The 25,955-nt window shown below is 45.6% G+C and overlaps 1 protein-coding gene across 3 annotated transcripts in view; it reads left to right on the top strand.

Moving 5' to 3' along the window:
* LOC117603983 (colorectal mutant cancer protein) overlaps positions 1–25,955 on the top strand; it is a 30,394-nt gene that overhangs the window by 1,363 nt on the left and 3,076 nt on the right. Inside the window, exons 2-6 of one of the 3 annotated variants that reach the window (XM_034323629.2) lie at positions 8,204–8,433; positions 8,562–8,698; positions 25,008–25,269; positions 25,471–25,619; positions 25,698–25,919. In XM_034323629.2, the coding sequence (XP_034179520.2) occupies positions 8,204–8,433; positions 8,562–8,698; positions 25,008–25,269; positions 25,471–25,619; positions 25,698–25,919 (1,000 nt within the window). Of the gene's footprint in view, positions 1–8,203; positions 8,434–8,561; positions 8,699–13,648; positions 13,897–20,618; positions 21,243–25,007; positions 25,270–25,470; positions 25,620–25,697; positions 25,920–25,955 lie in introns of those variants that run through there. The other 2 variants (XM_034323631.2, XM_034323630.2) reach the window with 2 other exon arrangements.

Raw genomic sequence — 25,955 nt, 5'->3', positions numbered from 1 at the left:
GCGACCTACCACCGTATTCAGTGCTTTTTAACGAAAATTAGCTGTTAATTCCTTGCTCGGAACCACGGAGCTGCTGCCACCCCGCGCTTGGCATTCTTCTTCACCGGAAACGAGCGAGTTTGTTGTGCGTCAAAGCGCAGATCCGTGCGCGTTCGTGACACAAGGACAGCCTACGTTCCCGTAACAGAAATATGTATCGTTCCAAAGGTTTCTTACCGATACGTAATCGCGTAACACTACTCGGTAGAAACACAGGAATCTTATTATGGGTAGTTAGCCATTATCTTCTATCGTTTGTATAAATGGCGCAAAAATTAAGATACGATCCATTTCGTTAGGAATACAAACAAGTCTGGCCAATTAAACTGTCCGTCTGAAAGATGATATTCGAGCGTTCTGGGGGGGCAATTTCCGTTGTGTGCACAGACAGCGTCGTTTCTGAGCGTCGATAATAAAGGCTTTCTCTGATTCGAGGGACTGGAGATGAAAATAAAAGAACGTAAAGAGGAGAGGAAGAAAGAAAACGTGGAGCGTTTTCGCGTTTCCCTGTGTTGTAAAACTCGCCATTCCAGAGCTACCCTCTGGAAAGATCGTTCTCCTCGAACAGCTTCTCACCCTTCGACTTGTACTACTCCTAAATGCTCCCCCCGTAACGTTTCTCCCCCTTGTCTTACTTCCCGATTACCGCACCCCCTTTTTCGTCTTGATATATCGTAGAAATAGGCAATAGGAATACGAATTCCGTGCTAGTCTTTCGGCTCTTCTTCCCCTTTTTTTCACGGATCGATAATCGGAGAAATTATCCCGGGCTAAAAACGTTTAAAATTTGGAAAAACGCATAGAAAGGTGTATTTGGATGGCAGAGCGTTTCAATTCAATGGGGGGGGTCGTGATTCGAGGGTTAAACCGTGAGAAAATGTAGAGAAGGAGGAGTCAGGTAACGACTGCCATTAGTCGAAATTCAGAAGAGCAAAATTTCCTTTTGCTTTTCAAGGTTCATTATTGTCCGTTCTCCGCAGCCTCGTTAACCTTAGCCTGGTTGAGATTCGCGTGTCCCGAACCCCGTCGTACGTCTCGTTGGCTTCGTAAGCTTCCGTATCTTTCGAGCACACGGTCCTTGCCACCCCTTTTCGAAACTCCTGCATTACTTGGTGTGCATCCAACCGGATGCAAGCTCGCGAGATTGCGAACGAAACCGAACCCTCGAGTGCATACTTACGCAACTTCCCTCTGCGTCTTGCTACTCCTTCATCTTCTTCTTCTTTTTTCTTTGCCTAACTCTTTCTTTATTCTTCACCCTTTGTCCCTCGACTTTACTCTACTCTGCTTTATCCATTATCTGCTTCTTGCTCTGCACCTTTTTTTTCTGTTCGTTTATCCATTTTATCGTTTGTCCTTTAATTTCACTTCCTCTGTCCCCTTTTCAAAGACCTATGCTTGCTCCACTAATCGTTCTTTACAGTTGTCATTACTTTACATTCTTAAGGCTCTTTGTACCTCGCCAATAACTCTCTCTCTATCTCTTCATTTTTCCACTTTCTCCCTTGTTTTCCCTCTCACAATTACTTGCTCGCTTTCTGTCTCTTACTTCTACCAATTTACCCTTACCTCGATCCTGTTTCTCTCCCCCCCTGCCCCTTTGGACTGCGTGCGTTGGTTACGAAGGCAGTTTCGCGTAAATGCCCTCCTGTTCGCTTTGCCGGCACACGTAGCCGAGGCTAAGATCAAACGATCAGCAGAGTCTGCTCTAGAAAGGGGTAAATCTCATTACCCGAAAAACGAAGTCGTCTCGGTGAGATGGAATCACCGTGTTTTCAACCTACGGTGCTTAATAATGCTCTTTGATTTTAAGTTCAATCATTTGTATTGTGCGATGGTAAATTAAGTTTGCAGAATAATTAATTGATATTTTAAATTAATTGAAATATGTACAAGTTTGCGATCGAAGAATTTTGATGGGATCTGGTAGAAATACCCTAGGGTTGCACGAAGGGTGATCGCGTTTTATAGCAAGTGAGTCACTCCTCCATCGATCCCTCTCCTTCGTTTCGCTGTCACGATTATTCTGGCGTCCTCCATGGAGTCGGCTACGTTTGCAAATCCCCTCGCCATTTTTCTAATAAAATCTCGTTCGTCTTGGAAAACACACACGCGCGATCCTTGCCCTTGAAAAATTCCGAACGAACATGGGTGCACGAGTGGAATCGAAGCGAATGAAAGTGATCGGATTTTGATTAACCCTTTTACCATGAAGGGTGTACGTACACGGTTTCCAAAGACAGATGGCCAATCGCAAATGGCGTATGTTCTTTCTAAAGACCAAACGCATGTTCGAGTTCTATAGTAATTTTTCCAGGTTGAATAAAATGGAAACGCGAGATAGCTGTTTAACGATATCGATACAAAGGCTTACGTCTTCTTACGTTTCGAATTCAACTTTGTCGATGCTAAGAACACGAATGCCGCTATCGAAACGATAATTAACCAGCAGATGGTATCGCGAGAGATGATTTACGAAGTCCAAGATCAATGATAGATATTCTACAGCAACGATATCTTCCGCCTTCTAATGTTTTTCGAGCCAGTCCCGCATGAAACGTCCAACTTGAACCTGCACCTTGAAAAATCATAGCCTTTTCGTTACTATAATTTAAAGATCCCCTCGACCCTTGACACTCGATTAACCGCGGAGGTACCTGCACGGATTCTTCTGGTCTCTACAGCCTGTTCGTCCGTTACCTCACCTGCAGGGTTATTCCTGACCTGGCCGAACCTTTGGCACGCAACATGCCATGCAAATGCATCGTGATACCTCGCGCGAAATCATCGTTCGCTCTTTACAATCATTGCTGCGCCGTAAGTTTTCTGAAACGAGCCTAATCTCCGTGGAATCCGGAAAAATTCCGAAGCGGTTGAGTCAACGGGCACCGGAGTGTCCCCTGATAAACGTTTCCGAGTGCTCGAAACGGAGTTAAAATTGCCACGGGTACGCACGGTTCGGTGAAAAATCCGTTAAGAACAATCGCGGGATCGTCGGAGCGTAAGACGAGTATCGTTTCGCGTGGTTAACGATCGAGAGATCGATCGGCGAGTCGAGGAGCCGACAATTAACCCACGTTTCGACCGAACCGACGCGACTGATGCTTCATCGAAGCCAGAGACCGTCAGTCAGGGTTGCTGGTTGATTACGCGGAAATCGAAGCCCCTTCAAAAGCGGCCGGAACAAAAAGACTGGCTGAAAAGGGGAAAGGAGATAACAGGATGGGCTTCGCGAGGACAAAGGACAGAGGATGGATGCGTTAAAGGGTGCACGAAACACGGCTGTTCTCGCAGTGAAAACACGGCATTAGGTAATGTTTCGTTTCTCCTGCTCGCTTTTTCCTCCCTTTTCACGACGCCGCGCCCAGCCTCGGCGGAGGCTTCGCCACCTCTCGCCTTTTTGTTTTTAATGGCGGACCTATTCCGGCGTATCCAACGGGAACAGCGAGAAGCGTCTGAAAAGGGACGAGGATTGCCTGAAGGAGTACGGGAGTCCTTTTTATCCAACGATGTGCCCGGTCGGCGAAGGGCGAACGAAATAGAGCGGAACGCGCTTAACATGAAATACCCGTGTCGCTTTTCACCGGGCTCCTGCAACAACCCTCTTCCTTGCTTCCCTCTCTGCTATTTGTTCAGTTTTTCGGCATTTCCGGGACTGATCCTCGCTCGCCTCCTCATCCTCCTTCTGGTTCGCTGCAACCTCGACCTGGAAGGGCTCTTCGCCCTTGGGAGTCGAGGGAAGCCAATCCAATCGTCCGATCCTCCAGCTCGAGTATCTTCTTTAACGCGTTGATTATCACGGTGGCTCGTGAGAATCCCTCTTTGGTTGGCTACCGTTCTCAAAACTTTCAGCGTAACCAAACTACCCCCGATTCGATTGAAAGTTTCAATCTAGGCGGCGTCGAATTAATTAAAGCCCCGAAAGCAAGCCACGTAAAAGCTGATAACGCAGAGGTAACGAACAAAAGCTACCCGTTTCGAAGCGACTGTTGCAGAGTGCGCGTCGTTAAACAGATCGCGTTTGGAAGCTCTTTCAACGGAGGACAAATATCTGGCACGGAGGGCAGGCGAACAGTAGCTGGATCGGTGCTGCAACACTTATTGGGTCGGTTGCCGCATTGTGCGTTGCTTTTGTAAGCGAAGCCCCCGGTGACATTCACCCGGCAGTGGAGAGCTTTCCGATACAAAAGGGGGGTTTGCACCCGCGAAACAGCGAGCTTGTAACGAGTCGTGCTTCGTCGTTCCGGGGAACGATGCTAGGTAACGTCAGCCCGAGACGTCCACTTTTGCTTGCTCCAAAGGGGTTCGTTGTTCGTCGTGAGTGCGACCCATTGTGAAAATCATTTCACCCGTGGAAATGCTGTGGAAAGGCAAAACATTCCACTCTCTTTCTTTCTTTTCTTCTCTTTTTTTTTTTTTTTTTTTTTTTTTTAAACGCTCAGCCTCATCGTTACACGTACTCCTTTCTCGTCGTTTTCCTTTCTTCTTCTTCCTTCGACCACGATGACCTCGATACACTTCAGAAATCACAGCGCATACGTGCATCATACGTTAGAAAAAAAATATTCTGTGCTTAAGGGGTAATACTTCGACCGCTTCAAAATTTAAGGCTTTTTCGGGAATTTTTTTCTAAGAAGTGCAAAGTGTTTATGAAAATCCAATTATACTAATTTATTATGCATATATTAAAGTAGAAATCGTTTTTTTTTGTTGATGTATGAAAAATGGCGGCTCGGCAGGTGATGATCAAAAAAAGAGGGTCAAATGAAACAAAAAAACTTGGATTTTTTAATCCAAACGCTAGTGAAATACGTAGCCGTTTTCAGAAATATGCATTTTTAATAAAATGGCATCGATTTAAAGTAAAACATTTTTCCACCAAAAATTTCTTTATTCAAAGTTGTACAGAAAATCGAAATATCAATATTTTGAAAAAATCCTACGTATTTTACTAAAAAAATGTGACGATCAAATTGCAAAAAGATTCAAGTAGATTGATTGAAAATTTGCGGAGCTAGAGTGCCTACCGATTTTAAAAATGCTGTTTCGAGTGAAACGCTTTTAAAGTTCGTGAATAGAAACGAAAGTTAATCTGCGATTCCAGGTCTATAAAGTAATCCTTCTGCATTAATAAGCGAAAAAGAAATGTCGAAATTTTGAAGCGGTCAAAGTGGTGTTACCCTTTAGCTCAGTCTTTGAGATATCCTCAAGTTGATAGTCGAAGAATGAATTCACTTTTTCTTAAGGGAACGCAACGACAGTCACCGACGGTGCCTCCAATTGTTTCGCAACAACCGTGTTTCCTGATTACGCTCCGAGCCACTTTCTTCGTCCCGAGACGAGGCGTTGGATATTGTATAATGGTGCGAACAGAAATTACCACGAATAGTTTCGGTAGATTCGTTTCCCGTTTCGAACAATGCGGCGAGAAAACGAGGCGATGTCAATGACACGCGGCACTCCTCCTCAGCGGCGTCGTTCGTTGCACTCGACGATGCATCGAACGCTGCATTTTCTAATTGAGCTTCCCTTGACCCTTCGTCTTCTACTGGTGTCAGCGATTTGACTCCTCGCATCATTTTTCCGTGTAAACTTTTTCGTCGTTATCTCTCGAGCGAACGACGCGAAATCTCTTAATTTCACCTTGATATCCCGTAATGATCCAACCGATGTCCGTCAGTTTCGCCGGACGATGGAGCCGACCGCGAGAGAGGTAGGACGTCTGGACAGGTAGAGCGATCTCGCGAACGTATTTAAAATAAAAGCCATGTGTCAGCCGTAAAACCGCACACAGGACGTCGAGTGACACGCATCGCGGTGGATTAAGTCGCGTTCATTTCACGCTGCCAAGAATCGTCTCTCTTCCTCCCTGGATTTTTGTCCCTCCCCTGGTGTCTGCGGAATCGTTGTGCAGCACGTTGCACCCGACCATTGCAGTGGCACTCGTTGCATCGTCCCGATCGGACCTTAAATCGCGTGCGAACTCGCGTGTCACCAGCTACCGACCGACTACTCGCGGGGATGGAGTCGTCCAAGTCGTGGGAGGCCAGGACCCTCAAGAGACTTTGCTACCGTAAACTGAAACGCAAGATCTCGCGTTGGTACGTAGCTTTATCATCTGTTTACGGATAAAAAAAGAAATAACAGAGACAAAGATCATCGAAAGTGATTTTCAAAAGAATCGTGGTGCATTGTCCATCGCGTTCGCTATTCAGGAAATAATCGATGCTGATAATTGCTTCATCGTACGAGCCACGATCCGACTCATCAGTCCAATTAGCCACGCGATCAATAACGTCTACAGAATACCAGATAACGTCTGCCTGAGATACGCCTCCTATAATTAACCCCATGATTGATTCCCATTTCAAATGATGGACACCAATCCCGGATGGATGTTGCCTCTCGCGGACCATGACTAATTTAATCAACGAACAGACTCGATGCTCGCTTAAAGTATCAGCTCGTTGAATAGAATACAGGAGGTAATGCCTTTATGACTTATAAATGAAATTTTTATTTTACGTGCCAAGTGCTTGAAATTAAGCCTCGAGTAACAGCCACTCGCTGTTAACCCAAATCCTCTTTTACGAAACTTGTACGAGCCGTCTTAAAGCAACCTACTCACCGCTCGAATGCTCGTTGCTTCGCGAGATCTCGAGCGTGTTATTCGCATTAACGCGTTCCTGCTTCCTTTTCGCGGTGTCTTCGAGGTTGAAAAAGACCCCGAGGATATCGGTTGAATGGCTGCAAGAGGTGTGATACTCGAATAAAGGGCTCGACTCTGTCGCCTGAATTACGTAATTCTTACGTGCATTGATTGCATCCTGTTAATTATCCTTGAATAAACAGCCTCTCCCTTTTCCTTCCATCGTCCTTTCATTTGTACCGTAATGGCCAAGCTATTTAACACTTTTATAAAGTCGCGATTCACCGAATTGATCCGAGGCACAGTTAAACATTTCTCGTGTAAAATTCGTAAAACGTTTTCTTGGAAAATGAAACGCAGACACGGTGTTGAAATAACAAGCCTTTTGCTGAATTTCGTTGAAATTCCATTGCCTCGCGTTTCACACTTGCTCGAGCAAACATAGGAGAGACACTGCGGAATTAGATGATCCCGCGTTATCTGATCGGCGTCATACTTCCTCGCGTTCCTCGCGAACCTTCGGGGAAATAGCGAAAAGTTTTACGGTAGAACGTGAGGAAAGTTTCACGAGCAACTTCCAGGCGTTTCCCATCTCCGTTTTCTTCGGCCAACTCCCTTTTTTCTATCCCTAGAAAGCATACGCTGTTCTCGAAAAAAAGAAAAGAAAAGAAATTCCTCGACTTCTGTTTTATGTCTTCATTATCTCTTTTCAATAGATATCGAAAGGTCATTCTCATAAAATGTACATTTTATGCTTTCAAAGTTTCGTGACGGGATAAACTTCCGAAATGACGAGTTAACTGATAATCATAAAGTAAAGGGTTGGACGAGTTGGAGCACACTTTGGACCACGCCTTTTCGTTCTCGCATCGCAACAAAAGACGACGTCCGGCAGAGAAAGAGAGAAAGAGAAAGAATCCCTTTTAACGATTTTCTCCGAATGTCCGTGTCGGCTCCACAGAGCCAGTGAATCTTTAATTCACTTCTATCGATCAGTGCTCTCGTCTCCGTGTGTTCGTCTTCCACGTAATTCACCGGCATTCGTCGCATGACGATATTTTTTAATCGGCCTTCCACCGATACCGCTCCTTCATCCTCGATGTCAACGAAAATTAACAGGGACACCGTGGAACGGTTTATGACCTCGGCAATTTTAATTAACTCGTCTTAACGTCCTACCAGAGGCGTCCTCCACCGTTCCTCGCGACGTTTCTTTAATCTCGCCACCGAGAATATCGAGCTATCTTCGATCTATGAATTATTCACGGAATAAATTATTCATGACACCGGGGATCGTTGTTACCCTGCTTTTCCGTTCGATACGCGATCGCGTGGAAAAACACGCGACTTTGGTCGGCTCTTGGTGAACAACTTTTGAATGACAAACACGTTCTCGACACCATGGATACCACGGGAGAAAACATAGCTAGTAGGGCACGTTTTAATGAGCATTATTAAATCGCCAATTATTTTAAGGACACGACTAACCAGATATTCGTCTTTTTGAAATTTCAGCCAGGACCTGTTGACGGTATGCAGAGAGCTGAATCTGGAGAATTCGGTGGAGGAGTTGATGAGAGAATTAGGGGCGGACGAGCACGGTCGCATTTCCTATCAAGAGTTCCTCAGACGACGTTTGGCTCTGCGACCGGAAATCGAGGCTCTCAGGTCAGGCAAACATCGGACTAGTCCTCACCACACGCACACGCCGGAATATTTGCCTACCAGCAGTGACAATAGTCTAGGTAAAACTCGCGCGTACAATTATTATTGTTATGCAACAACGTGTTATCGTCTATGCCTTTTAAGCGCAATTTCGAGCGATTCTTGTCACGAGGATGGTACAATGACGTAACGTTTCGTCTGTATTCAGGCACCGTGTCTGGCAGGCATGAAAGTTGGGAATTCGACAGCGGTGCACGCGATCTCTCGCCAGAACCCCACACCCTTCAGAAGCTAGTCGAAGCTGCCGCAGGTGGAACAGGAAACATGCTCGACTTGGCAAACAAGGTAAGTTGGAACGATTAAATCGTTCCTTTATCCTCTTAAAACGCTTATCAGGGAACCATTGACGATACCGTTCCCATCGAATCCGAAAAGTTTCGCTACTGGAAGCCAGGAAACTGGAGCACTCGCTTGGTCTTCGCGAACGGCGTTGCCTCTCCGCGAAGGCTTCTACGTCGAGTGGGCAAGAAAAAGGCGAAAAAGGGAAAGAAAAGAGATTTGAAAGAGGGTCTGCCGGTATATAGAACCGTGGCGCGGCGTGAAACTGCCAAGTGTAAATTACCCCTCGTACAGCCAGCAACTAACTTCTTTCGCCGGAAAAACGCTGCTGCATTCAGTTTTCTTCCACTCTTGTTCTTCTTTGCTCGTCCAGTTGCTACCTCTTTTGCCACGATTCCACGGACTCGAGGAATCTCTTCGCTGGTTGCGATTAACGCATTGCTTTGGACTTCGGCCGCTGTTCTACAGGCTGCTTTAAAACGGACGCGCGCCATGAAAATTACAAATTCTTCGTGGCGATAGATTATTGTTAAATGAGCCTAGTACGGCTCATAACCCGCTCTGCCATTCCCAAGTTTTCATTTATACCGGCGGTGTTAAAGGGTGCAATTCACTCCCAAGCAGCCACTTATGGGCTGGCCAATCATCGTACGGGTACGGAAGACCCAACGCTTGACTCATTGTCAGCGTGTAAGGAATTTTGGTCTAGGGACATCTATTTTTAACAAATTAACCTGAGTGGGTTAGCAACTACACTCACCAGGCGCTTTGCGCCCTTAGCCAGTGCCCCGTTTGCCACCGGAATTTCCGGTGCCCGGACCACACCACGAGGAGGAAGGGTTGGCATATGACACCGCTGGGTTATATAGAAACCGAAACTCCCATTCGATTAAAAAAAATTAATCGTATTCCTGCGTGGTTGCAAGGAGAGGTAAAGCCAGGGTGCGATTTGCCTCGCGAAAGTGCACCATCGAACGAGTAGCTTGAATTACCTTTCTTACTGGCTGTTATCTTCTTTCCCCGTGAATTTGCATGATTACGCGTACGAGAAGGCAGCTCCTTCGAGCTGGATAATCGTGCTTCTCGTTTCATCGTGGCCGAAAGATGGCTAGGAGAACGCGAATTTCCTACTACTTTTCGCGCGTTTGTCGGAGATGATCTTGCGGACGTTAACCCTCTGCCGAGCCAACTGAATTTCCATGGAAATGGAGCATGGCATACGGTCAGAGGCGTCGAGAGAAGCCGGTAAACTCAACGATATCGTTAATTCTCGCTGCTTATCTACCGAAGATCGCGAGAACGCGTAACAAAGCTTGTTGCATTGAACACGTCGAGAGTATTTAAGAGATATTCGACCCTCGAAACACTCGTCATCCCCGGATTAATTGAGTTACGAATGAACATAATCACGTTTAACCCAAGCTGCGCTTCTTTTTCATGAATAGAAAGCAGCTCATCGAGCAAATATACCGGGCGTTGCCAGACAGACTTTGCCCGCAAGCGAGCTGGAAACTTGTGGTAAACTACGAAACGCACTTTACAGTCGGGGCGTTAACAAACGACTTGGAAGGTTCACAGTTTCCAACGAGCTTTACCACCCATCTAAATCTCAGGCTCCTCTTTTCCTTGGAGCCGGTGCGGTGCGCTAGGAACCTTCACGTTTACCAGCAAACCGCATCGTTCCTATCGATCACGAACTCTGGCAAAAACCTCATCCAACCTACCTTCTATAACTCGCTTCCGGTTCGTTCTTCGACATATACTTCGATTGACCTACATCACCGCTGCATTTCAACAAGTTTTCCGAGCTTCATCCCCGAGACACGCCGTTCGAAACTCAACTTCTAACGAATTATCGGTGATCAACGAGTGAATTTTTCTCGCGAATGTTAAGAAACACGGCTGGTTGAAATAGAGCTGGATAAATTCTTTCTGGAGCATGCGGCAACGGTTGCCGTTGCGGTTACGTGAACTATGCGCCCGGCGTGATTGCAGATAAACCGTACATGGCTTATTACAGATACGACGGATTGAATTAAGCAGCACGATTATGGTATGCTTTGTAGCCGTTATCGTTGGCCCACGGTACAGGCTACACGGCTGCGATTTGACCAGGAACAATAGCTTATCAAACGTGTAATCTTATATCGTACCGGTATCGTCCCCGGCCAAGCTGATAACTTTCCTGAAACGTTATTCAGGTCATCGATCGATGAAACTCTTCCCAAGAAAATGTTTCGGTGTGGCCTGGCCGTACCACGACATCGTCCTTGCCTCTTATTGCTAAACATTGTTTTATTGGATGCCTGTTTAGGGTATCAGGACTCGCTATCAGAACTTCTTTGCTCCTCCTACCGGTCATCTTTGTTCTGCTTCTGAACTTACGTATGGTACGTGGGGTTATTTGAATAGCAAAAGGTTCGTGGGTAAGATAGATAGAGAAAAATATGTATTCAAGCTGTGGACAAGAACAGATAACAGTGATCGATCTTGTAAACTTAACCCTTTGCAATTGTATTTATATTTAAGAAGGCTACCAATCAACTGGGGAATTTTTTTTCATACTCGATCAAAATGAAAACATTTTTATGGGAACATATTACAATTTAACTTGCCGTTTCAATAGAAAAAATTAGAAAAATGTATGTATAATAATAAAAAGTAAGATGGCGATTATATGGCGACATACGAATGGAAAGGGTTAATTTTGATAAATTGATGATGCGTCCTATTAGATATGACTATTTCTTCTGTAACTAACAGAGTGTGGTCCGAGTTACCATCAACCTCTGCAATTCAAGTTTCCCTAAACCATAGCCAATCGATTCTCCTCGTCACGACGTGCTAACCTTTCTTGCTTCAGAACGGAATAAATTGCCAATGTTATAACGTGCAAATCAATTTGCAACGTTTGCACAGCCTAAACGTATTATCGATCTGGTCAGACGGTTCCACAACAGAGAGTTCCCCCGTCTGCGACGTAACCCATCGTCCAGCCCACCGATTGCCAATAAAAATCTGTCTCATTTCATCGAACGGATATCCAATATCGTGGTACGAGCTTTCTCCTGTTCGTAGGTGGAGAGACTTTTACATGGAGGAATGTTTTTCTAGGCCAAAAAGATCGTTACTTTCCATCGCGACGGTTAGCAACGTGTTCCTTCTTGCCCGGATATTTACTTCCGTCCTTTGCCTCGAGAATTTCATCCTGGTTCGGCGTGCACCAGCCTCCAGACGAATTCTTCGACCCAGACGAACCGCGTCGCAATAAACCCTAAGGGCGTCTTTACACGCAGACAATATATCGACGCGAAACATCCTTCGTACGTGCTTGCAATTAACGGGCAATCTTATTTCTTTATTAACGCGTCGGCTCTTTATTCAACGTTTATCGTCCCTGTTATTCGCTTTTATAAGCTACGCGCCAATGAATTCCCGAGGAATTTGCCAAGGACAACCGCGTACCATGAATTTTCTACTTTGCGTTATTATTAAAATATTTACCTCATTTCGAGCGAGAGAATTTTGAGTGTACCACTCCGCGGAGCTTTCAGCATCAAGAGTTATGCCCAAGAGTCTTTTGTTCTTTATTTCTCCACCTCTGAAACGTCTGCCTCGTGTTAATTGAGAAATTAGCGAAGTTAATTAAGAAGCCACACGGGCTGTCTTCTTAATTACACCAACACCGTCGTACCCTCTGCGACGTTCCCTTTCTTTTCCCTTAATTTTAACGATTTCCCCTCCCTTTGAATTCTCGCAATTCCAACTTTCATCCAAACTTTTGCCCCCGATTTGCATATCTTCCCTGAAATCTGAATCGGCGTTCGCTTATCCTCCGCTTTCGTTCGGCTCTCGATCGAATCGAGACTCTTTGCTTTTTTGCGTAGAATCGACTTTTAAGAATGTCGTTTCGCCGTTACGCTGGTTGCTCAGCGAACGCGGTAGGTGGACAAATATTACGAGTCGACAAACAGGTGTGGCATGCCATTAAAGGAGAGTCCTCGCAAGCTAGAGATAACGCATGAACGATTGAGCAATTTTTTTTTTTTTTTTTCGGAAAATGTTGAGAATCTTAGCCAAGATGGTGACACACTAACACAGTTCGCAATCCCTTATTTGCATTCGAAGTTTCCAATAGCCGCGTCGGATTGTCAACACTTTCAGCGTAAGTCGGAGGCTACCTCAGAGAGCGCCGCCTTTTCTCTACCTTTACCTCAGTCACAACGCGTTCCTACGTAATTATGTCAGGTACAAGTTCCACGTCGTTGGACTTTAAACGGCGATCGCTCGTCTGCCGTTAATGGAATCGCACGTGCAATCTCGATCCCTATTTCTGTAATCGAACAGAGTCATTAGTCGCCGGTGATTTTCACACTTCCTGGCAATAAATAACCGGTGAAACGAACACCTTCGTGACTTTGCTGTTATAAAGGATTAAGGTTGTTGCTTATCGAACGGCCGACCTAGAAACACAGGGAGTCTGATATGATTTAATGACATCGAAGTATGCTTCGAATTGATACGTCATCGGATCGTGTCAGACCTTCTGCATTTGAAAATCAGAAGTTATTCTTTGAAACTAGCATAACTCGATCGATTATCTTGGATGAATCGTTCAAAGAAGAAGAACATCGAAGGGAATCTTCGTTTGAAAAGAAGAGAAAAAAAAAAAAGAATAACAGACTGCTGTCACTATTGCGGACAAGAAGGAAAGGCGGTGGTGGAGATCGAACTGGCCGATATCCGGTTTTTTCGCGGGTAACGCGAGCATATTACTTTTATCAGCCGCAATGGTCGAGCTGCGTCGCTCTGTATAACGCGACAATTGGAGCAAGCGAGACGGAGGAATCAGAGCTTTCGGTGCAACGAGCCATAAGATCGGCGCCTCTCGGCGCCATTCGGACGCCCTCGGCTGGCCGCTTCGGCAAATGCGAAAGGGGTGTGGGAGAATCGGTGGTTCAGTTCGTCACCGAACGTCTCAGACACAACATCTCTCCTGGTATTGTGCCGAGGATCCAGCGGTCGTGTGCCTTGATCGCGCGTGTCTTCGATCCTTCGGGGCCGTGTCGGTCGGTCTCGCATGGTCCGTCGAACTTTACGTTCTCGCGTGTGAACACCCTTGTGCCGAAGTGTCTTCTTTGATTCCTATTTTCGTTTGCAACGTCAGAGGAGAACTTTGAGTGTAGCGATCGGTAGGATCAAGGGTAATTACGTTGTGAGATCGTGGGCCCTTGTGCCCATCAATTAGGACCTTGAAATTAGGGATGACAGTGGGTTAGAGATAATATAATAGATAGTTGTGGATAGATGTTGAAGATCTAGATCCTTAGTGCCCCTAGTATTCCTGATTCTTATTTTTATTTTACTCTTAAGGGGGTTTGACACTTGGTACCCCAGGCCCGAGGGTATGTCATCTGGGACGAAGACTGACAGATATTTAATATCGAATGTCAGTAGAATGACCCAGTGCGGGATCAGCCCCCATAGGCAATAGGTAACACTGTGAAATTAGGGATGACAGTGGCTAATTATAAACATTAAAGACGTGGATTCTAGGTCTGGTGCTCTTTGCCCCTATGTCCCGTAGATCCTGGAACCTGGAGGGTCATTTGAATTAGGGTACCCCGGACAGACCATCCGGCATTCAAAGATGACAGTGACGAAAATTAAAGAGGATTATGGTATAAGAGCGTACAAAAGACGGGGACAGACATTCGAGGACGACTGTGATATAGGGACCCCCATGCCCACAGTTGGGCCCGTACAATGGCTTACGGACGTCAACGATCTAGATTCCAGTCCCCGCTTTGCATCCCGACCTTTGCTCCCTATCTACCTATCTTTATACGTAACAAAGCGTTAATAATCATTGTTACACAATGATTCGAGTCAATTGGATCTTCGTAATAAGCTAAGTCAGAAACGAGGCAGGTCCGCTCCGGGTTTAATTTGAACGCGTGAAATCCCCGGAGCGATGTTGGTCGTCTCTGTGCTAAGCGAGCATAACGCGTAGGTGTTCAAAGACGGTTAATCGCGTTACTGATCGCAACGATCGATGGATCGGGTAACAGTGTCGCGTGGCACTATTTTGCCCCGTGGATCGGTAAGATTGGCGCAGGCTAAGTCTCGCTTATGTAGGGCGCAGAGAACCGACCTGGTGAGGACAATCGATGCAAAAGCAATTACGCCGGCAACGCGAATCGCACTGCAGTATAGTCTGCGTTATCTTGCCTGCACCGCGTATATCCCGTCTCGGAATATATGTATACCCTCCCTCTAGCCCTATATTTCAGCGAAATTCCTCCTTCGATAGGAAAGGATCCTTGCTGATTGTCCCTTATCGATACACATCCTTTCATTTCGTTCGTCCTTCGCTTCTTTTCGTTTTTTTTTTTTTTTCCCCCACGCGAACGCAATTTATGGGTATCATTGATCCTCCCGGGAACTTAACTCGTGTCGCAATTTAATATCGCCGGTTCGAACAAGCGATCGGTACTAGATATCCTCGGTTTGTTGCATCGCCTTAAGCTGTTGTTGGTTCACGGCTTGTAAGCGTGAAAAATGGCGCAGGTAATAGAGCGACACGCGTTCTGCTACCTCTACATCCGTCGTGTTAATTATAAGCGAAATAACTGCGCGGAACGTGGGAATTGAAAATAATAGCAGCATCGTTCATTTATGTTTTTTTCATAATCATTCTACGTCGCAGAGATTCGTCACGTGGCAAGTTCATCGATTTAATTAGACGCGACCATTAACGGTGCATCGGCTACTATAAAACCGGGTCATTATTCACCGATCGTTGGTTCACCTTAACGGGTGACAATTTACATTAGCTAATGGGCGGATTTACGAGCCTGCCGTGACGCACGCAGCTCAAACCAGCAAAATCGGAATCAATTGCGTAAATTTCGAGGACGTGTCGTGGATGGTATCGATTGGTCGAGGAATGCCGTTTCGCTATGGTAAATCATTCGCTAACGAGATCCAATCAGAACGGAAAAAAAAAAAAAAAAACTTCCACGATCGACGAAATCGTCTCGCAATTGAAAAGCAACGGCGTTTCAATGATTTCATTGAATTTTGTAATAAGTTAATCGTTCACTTTCGTTCGCTGATTAAAACCATTAATCAATTTTAATTGAAATTTAATTAAAACTCAGCTTGACGCGTGCCTCTTATAAACGACCGACAATTTGTCGGTCGTACCGAGTACTTGGTCGAACGATGCGAGGCATGCAGGATGCAACTTCCGTTTTAAAAATCACCGGCTCGAAAGCTGTGCATCCTAAACGCGTGTCGCATACCGTTCTCTCGTCTGTGCAGTTTGTCTTGCACGATCGTGTTCAAACTTTGTTGGCTGCGCGCCAAAAAAAGCTCGCCTGTTACGGAGAGGGCGGTGATAACTTTGGAAAACAATACGACTCATTTAATTTCCATTAGAACCCCGTCTCGCGTTTTGTCGACGTCGTGGCGCCGCGCCGGTCAGCCCTACGTCTGGCTAGAGCATTGCCTCTACTACTACTACTAGAAACTTGTTGGCCCAAAAGCCTGCAGAACCGTGTCTTTCACCAGCTGGCATAGCTGTTAACCCTGATTTGTCTGTCCTCGATTCGTTTTACTGGGCAAACTGAACGATTATCGTTTATGTCATCGTTACCATTTCGAAAGGAAAATGTAAACGTTTGGACACAGGGATTACTGAAATGGTGACAGTTTAAATTTAATTTTAATAATCCCACGGAGGATTAACGGGAATTATTACTGTACAATTACGATGAGTAGTATTAGACGTTAATCTATTCATTGATTTTCCGCTATATGCAATTTTCTTATCAATTATGGCTCGGCACGATTACCACAAGGCATCCTGTTTAGATTGTCGTCTTCTTTCTCCTAGCTGAACCGCTTCGTTAATTTCCAAGCTTCAGGAAACTGGTATCACTCGATTTTCTATGGTAAACCGACCGATACAAAATACAGCTGCTGATTACTAAACGATCGCTTTCTTCTCGTTTCAGCCTTTCATTGAACTTGCCAGCGAATAAAACTGGAAAATTAGCTGAATTACTGTCATTGCTTTAAGATTAGCTAAAGAATGCTTGAAAACATCCACAGCTACATCCTTGAAGTATCCCATTAGAGTTGAAAAGCACTTAGACCGTAAATTGAAATAAAACTCCGCTTTTTAAGCGTTTATCACGCGTTCGTATACGTCGTGACCTAATTTAATGACATTTGCGTACGGTTTAAACGAGCGATGCTCGCGTTTATCTAATCGTTTCAGCGACAAAGCGTGGCCGAGATGCATAAATCAGCAGCCAGGTTATCGACACTTTCCGCGGATCATTTTCATACGAGATTCTCAATTTTATCGGACTCTTCGACGTGAATTTTTCTCGTCGAAAACTGGGGGTCACTTCTTTATCCTGCAACGCGATTATTCGAAAAATTCCATTCGTTTTCGGTGTCCAAGGATCCAGTAGTTTGCCGGTAGAATTCGAAACAATTCTCTGAGCTATTATCAGCGTTTCCTGCGACGCGCCGCTCTATCATTACCTCGCTCGCGCACCTTCCTCGACGTTCCCTTTCACACCTGTTTAGCAACGTTCAAATATTCTCTTCTTTGTTTGCCCGGTTTACATATTCATTCATGGTATTAGCGTAATCACCAGCCCGCCCCATTCATCGGTCTCTCGTCAAGCGTGCGTGTGTATACATCCCCGACGTTTTCGTTTCTTTTCTTCGGCACGTACACCTCGTTCGCGCTTTTGTTTCTCTCCAAGTGGAAGGAGAAGTGACGGAGGAAGAAAAATCGCCGGGTGCATTCCAGGGCAACGATTTCAGGGATCGGTAACGAGTTTAACGAACTGGCTTCCTCGGCGAGCAGTATCCCTTCCGCGTTCTTGCTGTTCCTAGCGATTCTCCGCCACGAATACACCCCTTTCCCGGCTTCCAGCTCGAAGAAAAACGCGCTCCTTGCCCGGAGAATTGAGCGATCCGCTGAAACGACACCTTTTTACGCGGCTGATGAGCGAGCTTTGTGCCGCGGGACCGTTTCTTCGAGCAATTCATCGAGCTCCGTAATGATGCTTTCGAGATGTTCATCGCGAGATAAGAGAAGTTCCTAACCGTCAAATGATCGACGGTTTGCGTCGCAGATTCGAGATACATAATTTTTTCTTTCATTTTGTACCCACTCATCCCGCCGCATCCTCTGCGCGGATATTTCGGTTACCATTATTTGCATACACAAGGATTACAATTGTCCACGCCTCTCTGTGGAAGCAAACATAGGGTGGTCGTTCAAAGAGGATCCTTTTTGACCGATCGGAGCTCGTGTAAACAGAGCTTTACGGTGTTATCGTAAGAATATCATCGCCAGCTGCCAGGTTTCGTTCTCCGATCGCTTTGGAAAGGGTCAATAAACAGATGGTATTCGAGTGTCTACGCGACGTTTAGACTGGCTTTGAATTGCTCGTGGATCATCGGTGCAACAACTGGCGCCGGTGAATCGAACGTCACCCAGGGTCCACCCGCGTGCACGTGCTAATTACTCGTATAATATCCACCCACGTGCTTCCCTTGTTCGAAACCCGTTTCGAACCCTGACCTACGTTCCCCTTCCTCGTGAATCACACGCGTTGCCAATTATACGCGGCTCCGTGCTGTTGGAACTGCTGCTAAATTCGTATCCGAACGTAACACAGCGGGGAAGTTGTGAATAAATATCCGCTGTCCTTTGTTACCAATTTGGAAATTACCAAGTATTTTCGTAGCTTTTAATTTCAACCCTAAAGTCGCGCTTAATCCATTAGCTTGATCAAGAGTCGAGCGATCGCCAGATTTAGGGTCGCGTTTACCGGCGATGCGTTAAGATTATTTATCGTTTGTTTTCGTAATTTCCTTCGTGCTGGCATGCGTGAATAAAGAGACACCCTTCCTGTGCCAGCTGCAGAGACACTTTCCCTCTCCCTTTATAGAAGCTCGACTTAATTAATATCCGAGATAAGAATCTGATCGCGGCTTACCGGAAGGAAGGCGTGAGTCAACGCGACAAATTTCCAATGTCCATGCTCGACGAAATAGAAAGAGGAAAAGGGTTGGCGAGGCCGGGAAGGGTGAACTTTTCGCGTCAGCATAATGCAAATGTCCCTTCAGATATGCCGCGGCGATAGACGATAAGCTAATCCATTCAAGGTGGCGCGACAGCTGCTAAAACTCTTGCCGGCCCTAAAACACTCTGCCCTTTACTTCGATTTTTTACTTCGTTAAAACGCTCTCCAGCCGTGTTTGGACAGCGTTAATGGATCGTCGAGATATTCGTGTTCGACGGTAGCCAATGTACGGGTGAAAAGTGATCCAAGATACGTAAAGTCGTTCGGGTTAACGATCACTGGTTGTAATTGAGTTTACGCGAATCCCGCAGTTAGGATAATAAACTGGTCGATTCAGAAAGCTGTTTAATTGCTCCCACACTGGTGTCTATCGATTCTCGACGAGATCGCGGGCCGCGGAGTGTTTGCAAAATAAATTAATTGCTCGACCAGCAATTACGAACTCGAGAAAGAGCGTAGGGATTTCTGTCGCGGACCTAACGAGGCCCTTATTGCCGCCAGCAATTAGTTTTTATATAGGACCAATGGGATCAAAGCTGCCGCGTTATAGGCCTCGATGTACCTTGGGAACGATTATACTATGGTTATACAGTGGATGATCAAATTATTAGAAGCACTTGCATAAATTTGTCGATTTTACATAAAAATGATTAATTCTTAAATGAAATCCGAGTTAAACTTTTTTATGATGTATCGATGTTTATAAAGTTATGATACACAGTTGAAAGAAGTGAAAGTTCTTGATTGACCTGGAAATTCTCTGGACCTCAACCCCACCAAAAATTTGTGGGAACATTTATGTCAGTTGATTGAACATCTGATAAAAGTATGGGCCAGAAGTAAAGTAATCTTTTAAATGTATTTGTTTATATTTATAAGTATTTTTTTGTACATTAATTGTGAAGAATTATTGATTAAAAGTTACACAATGTAAAAACCTTAAAATTGTGGCTCTATTTCTACACAAACAGGAAAACCCCATTTTCCATACCATGGCTCTAATAATTTGATCACCCACTGTACTTCCAACACTTGTCACCAGAGGGACATTAGCCAATACATGCGCCAACTTTCTCGCAAGTCCTCGTTTAAATATCCACTCGCCTTAGAAGAAAATATCCCAAAGCCTAATTTATTTATATTTTACCAAAGTATGCTATGGTACAGAGGATAGTAAAACATAATAAAAAAAAAGAAAGAAGTTCGGTTCGTGAAATCGACGTCTGTATCGTTGAAAAGCTAACGAAGCCGTAGAGAGGGCATCGAAGACTAACCGTTGACCGGGCCACTAATGACAAGTTAACGAGCAGTCGGAACGACGTGCACGCGCTCGTTAAACGCGTTGAAAATGTTAAAACTCCAGCTGGCAAATCTGGCGCCATTAAGCGTTCAACAGCCGAGCTTTTTTCCATGGGGTTTTCGACGTCCAAATCACTGCGTCGAGCCTACCGAGTAACCAGCCACGTGCCAAAGCGGAAAAACTTTCAATCTAACGCGCGGTTATCGTAATTACTCAGGAGATTATTTGCGTTTCAAGCTAGAAATTTAATTACCATCGTTTACGAAATTTCGCAAATGTTCGAAAGAATTAACAGACGCCAGCGGTTGTGAGACATTGTGGTACTACTATTACTACTATGATATAGTTATTTTATAATCTGAAAAAATTGCCCGTTTTACGGGGCGGATTGATGAAAAAAACGCCCGAGAACAATGTGTTAATATTCGACACGCTTTTCAACCGTGTAACCTTCTATCTTGAAACGAGTATCGTACGACAAGCCTATAAAATTAATCGATTCTTGTAGCAATTAGTCCTTCACGAGAAAGAATTCCACTACCGATCGCTACAATGTGGCAATACCTCTTCGGCAACGAAGCGTGACGAAGAACCAGTTACGGAACTGATCTCGACATAAAAACTATTCGGTACGCGCACCTGTAAACGAAGCTGCAAAGCAAACCTCGGGACGATAATCAACAAGCTGTGTCGGTAAAAAAGAAAAAAGAAAGATCAACGATGAAATATTCTGTAGAGAGCAAGGATTAAGAAACAATACAGATACAACGTGGCGGGCTTCACCGTGGCCGTGAACAATGGCTCCGCGGAGCCAGCTTATTATGCGGACCGGTTGCACAGACAGAGAATGCAACTGCAACTGCAACAACAACAGCAGCAACATTGTCAGCAATCGATCAGGTTCACGGTGCAGCCGAGTCACGTGGCTAACTCGGGGAAAGAGATCCTTGAGACACCGCGGAGAGACGATTTGGTTTACGTGCATTGTGCCACCACCGAGGATGAAGAGGAGGAAGAGGAACCGAAAGGATTAACCAGGTCCAGGTCGTGGCTCTGTTGCCCTAGTGATCGGAGCGGTGACAGGACTGTCCCTATACAGGTCGAGACTAATCACAGGGACAAACAGGAGTCAGTAAGTTCAAGTTTTCATTAGAATGTCTTAATGTTGTCAGTTACTGCTTGAATCGCTTATACATTCATTTCACACCGATCGATCGTTTCGATGAAATTAAAATTCAAGGCTGTAGCAATCAGCCGGAGTAGAGAGACCTCCTCCGAAGCATCAGATAATTTTCACGTTTATTCCAACATCGATTGGCGAGAAAAGCAACGGTAGGATGAGTGAGGCAAAAAGAGGAGGATGTTGATCGTTGATGCGAGAAAGGGTCGGGATTCGATGGGCGCGTCATCGAGCGAGCTAACGAAACGCGGAACAAGCCTTCGCCAGAGGCAGAGAGCATTCCGACACCCGATAATGGAGTTCCGTAATTTTTGCTGCTGTCGTATTCGATTCAAAAGCGTGGATACGCAGGGTGGTTCTGTCTATCAGGAACAGGACGATGTTTCTGTCCTTTCGGTTCGCTTTCTCTCCCTCTGCTTCGTCTCCATATTCATCCCTGAAACGTCTCGTTCATTTTTTATCCCTCTCTGGCCTTCTCTCGGGCCTTCTTCATGCGTCACGTTTAGATTGTCTTCCTCTCGTCTACCTCCCCCTGTCACCTCGGTCGCTTCCTCCTTTTCCTCGTTTGCGTCTCTCCCTTTCATCCCGTCGTTTCTCATCCCTCCCGTCTGTGTCTCCTCGTAAGTTCATGCAGAAATCGACTGCTACCCTTTAAACTTTAATCCGGCAGAAATAGAGCGACGGACGAGCTAACCAACCGGACCGATCGATTTCACCGAAGGAATTTCAAATAAACTTTCCGCCCACGCAATTTCCCGTTTGTCCTCGAACAACACTGCCCGATTCTGTATCTCCCGGACGAGTCTTCGGGAAATGTCTCGTTTAAGGTCCTTCATTTTGGTTAACCCCTTGCGGTTCGTCTATCGGGCCAATTTATTAAGCGTTTCAATCTATTTTCGAAAATTTCATTGTTGCACAATGAGAGATCCTCTTTGGACGCGCGATGAAAGAAGAAGAAGAGATGCCATTTTACAGGCAACGTCCTCATCGTCGAGGTACAGAATAGAACGCGTGTCTGTGGGTTACCTCTTTTGTCCCAAAGCTGGGCCACAAAAGGACCGTTTGAAACGGTGTGCTCACCCCTCGACAGGTTCATCTTCGTTCAACGATCCCCTGGATCAAAACGAGCAAAGGCTCTGCCCTGCTCGCGTCCCTTTTCACCGCGATACAAAGAAAAGAAAAAAGGGTCACGACAGTCTGGTCAAGGAATTTACCAGCCAGAAAGGGACACCTACTTGACCCCTTTAACGGATTACCGGTCCACTCCATTTTTCCTCGAGAAAATCTTGTTACCAACTATCGGTTCCTGCCTGATCTCGTTACCAACTTGCTGGACCGAATTCTCGTCCATGGAAGAAACAAATTTCAGGATAAAGTTACATCGACGACGAAATTATCGTAGAAAACAAACGTGTGAATTTTCTCTAACCTATTTTCCTTAGAAATTCGTTTCCTACGCGTTTGCTTTTCTTTCTCCTCTTTTCGAAGACGAAATGGAACGTCTCGGACCGCCAATAGATGACTGGTTCTTCTTCCGGAGGATTCGAGTTTCGAAAGCAAACGAATGGAAGATTAAAAGGCAAACACGTGGAGAGAAAGGCGGTCGGTTTCGAGTGAAACTTTCGAGATTTCCAAGAAAAATACAAAAAGAGACAGAGATCGCGTAGGATGAACGCATTTAACCATGATTTTATTCAGATTAACGAAAGGACACGTCTCGTTTGCATAAATTTCACGTTTCGTGTGAAATGTGATCGAACAGAGGTTTCAGAATCTCTGTCCCTCGATAATCGTACGTTCCTTTTCATTTTTAAAGGGAACTAAGTAACCTGTATGATATATTCTACGGTGCATTCAAGTGCTCCATTTTCTCCACTTTCCAAGTAATTTCGCGTATCAAAGACAAGAACGAGCTCTCCCCGTTCTATCCGGTCGGGATATCGGGTACCTCGACTGTCGAGAAAGTCGATGCCCCTCTCGATCACCCTTGTCGTTGGCTTTACACCACTTCGCCGCAATTTCCGGTATCGCTTTACGAGCTGCGCACACCGTCTCGAACATATCGCAGACGAGAAATTCGGTCAAATTCGCATGACGCGTAGTTAAAGGAAATGAAAAACAAGCAACGTTGAACATGAGATTATTTTATTAAGAATAGAATAAGGATTACATCACGGGTCCTTACGGATTTCCGTCAACGTTCGCGCCAGTCGATGCACAAGGATGATGACCAGTGGCGTAGGTGTTGGCCACTTGTTTTTCGAACGACACTGCGACATTCAGCGTTTCCGGCCGCACGTGGGTACCGGCTTCGTGCCGCAAGTGCCAGCGTTGCAACGAGGAGGTGCCATCACGCAGGGTCTACCATCGGGGCACGGAGGAGCATCCTTGCAACTTTTACCTGGCAGATGGATGTAATCGTCGTTAGCTTGAGCGATGGTCGTCGAACAAAGCACCGCCAGGATAAACGCAAAAATCAACAGCTGCTTCATCTTTTCACTCTGAAACGATGACACGTGAATTTTCTAGGCGTCAAGTTCCTGAAAAATTATTTTCATGGAAAAACGTAAAACTATACCTAGTTTACCTGTCCGTCGGGTGTAAACTTTCGATCGGGCACGCACACGATCCTCTCGATATGGAACTCTCGAATGACGCTTCGTAATTACGTGTCAGGATTCTTATATACCGGTCCCCGTGTTTTTTCCCTTTCTCTCTTTATTCGCGAGTTATCACGTGGCCAGGAATCATTAGCGATCCGTCGTCTCGTAATGTCCGACACGCACGGTTGCCTCCGCGAAGGACACTCCGCAATGATACCGCGTAAACGCGTGTGTATCCTACGCATATTTTTCTCCCGGCGGCGCGAATGCGAGAAAATTAATGAGGACCCGTCGGTAATAAGGAGCACGATCCTCTCGGGACTTCCATTTACGGAAATGTCGCGAGCATCCGCTGGAAAACGGCATTTCGCTTGGCACAATCGAAAGAAACGGGGACAAAATTGCTTCGCCGAGGTTGTCGGCTGATTTTGAAACTTTTTATCCGCGCGGTTGAATAAATCTCAGCTTTCAGCGCATTCTTCAGATATGCACGAGAATTCTGAGTCTCGTTACTTGGGTCATCTTGTTGTTTTACCTTCAACGAGGCTAGATAAACTCGTACATAATCGTCCTTCGTACAAGTTACAATTATAAACTCGCTCTTCCTTTAATCAGAATTCTGCGTACATAGTTCAATGAAAACCAGAAATTTGTTGACGCGACAGTGAAGGTTAATCAGAAATCCTTCCTTCAAACTGTAATCAGACAACGATTCTTATCCTAAGCTGGACGGTTCCAGCCTTGGCCAAGACAGGTTACGTCATGGAATGAATCCAAAGCGTAGAAGATTCTGAATCAGAGTGATACTGACGCTTCCGTCACCTTGCCCGCGGCGGTGAATTTCATCTCGAGCAAGTTTCGCGAATCCTGCGTTTCCTACTCGAGCAATATCGTCGGTATATTCTGAAAGCAAGAGATATAGTTTACACCCGGAAGCCTCGGACAATCTTAGACTCGAGAACCGAGGCACAAAGGGCTGAGAAGTATGAAACGATCGGTAAACTTAACGTCAAGTCTCGAGAGATGAAACAGCTCGAACAAAGAACGTGTCCAGGTGGATATTTAACTGCAAATTGTATCTCGATCAACGATCAAATGACATCTTTTGTTTCAGCTTCACGCTGCCGCACTGTCCTCGCTGCGATCAGAGGTGGCCGAACTGAACTCGAGGCTGGTGGCTGCGACTCGCGCGAGGGAAGCCGCCGAAGCTGCTTTGGTCCGAGCCGAGGTGCAAGCTGCAAGAGCGGAACAGAGGGCAGAGCAACAAGCGGCAAGGCACGAGGAGAGACTGACCGAGTTGCATTCCGTGATCGCAGAGCTAGGAAGACAGCTCGAGAGACATCGGGCTACCGTAATTGCCGAGGAAGATGAGTCTGGTAAGAGAAAACAAACCGATTCCACAAATCTCCTCTTCTCAGAGATCCGCTGCTTCCTTTTCCCGGGTGATTTATGGACCGAGACGATTTGATTTCATGCTTTAACCCTTTGCGCAAGTACTTATCTCTTGCTAGTATACAGGGTGTTTCAATTAACTTGGAAAATTTAAAATAAAACATGACTTATTTTGCTATTTAAAGAAATAGAAACGAGTAGAGACGCGGAAGGTTCCATCACGAATCCAGTCGAAGAGAGCGAAGCAGGAGGTGACATTCAGGGCGATGGAGATCGCACCTTGGGCGATGTCGATTCCAGCTGTTGCGAGGATATCGAACCGCGTACTACAGAGGTAATTTTGTTCCGAGCTTCTCAAGTGGATTTTTATATCAAGTTCTAAAAGTAACCATGTTGAATTATACTCTGACAGAATGGCAGAGAACAGTTGGACAGTCCAGCGGCACTACCAACTCCAGAACCAGCGCAACAGGCGAATTCCTGTCAAAGCGTCGCTGTGGCAGCGTTACAGGAAGAGGTGACAGCCCTTCGAACGGAAATTGCAAGCTTACAATCTCAGCTGGCTACTTTTAAGAACCAAAGTAGCAATCACAGGCAACAGACTGACAGTGACTCGCCACGTAGAGAAACTAGGGTGGGTAGCAACTTATAAATCGTTATTGTTAGGTAA

Source organism: Osmia lignaria, chromosome 11 (assembly GCF_051020975.1).
Source record: "Osmia lignaria lignaria isolate PbOS001 chromosome 11, iyOsmLign1, whole genome shotgun sequence".
In the NCBI taxonomy this organism is placed as follows: Eukaryota; Metazoa; Arthropoda; class Insecta; order Hymenoptera; family Megachilidae; genus Osmia; species Osmia lignaria.
The sequence above is the reverse complement of the archived record's forward strand: the minus strand, read 5'-3'. Positions and strand labels throughout refer to the sequence as shown.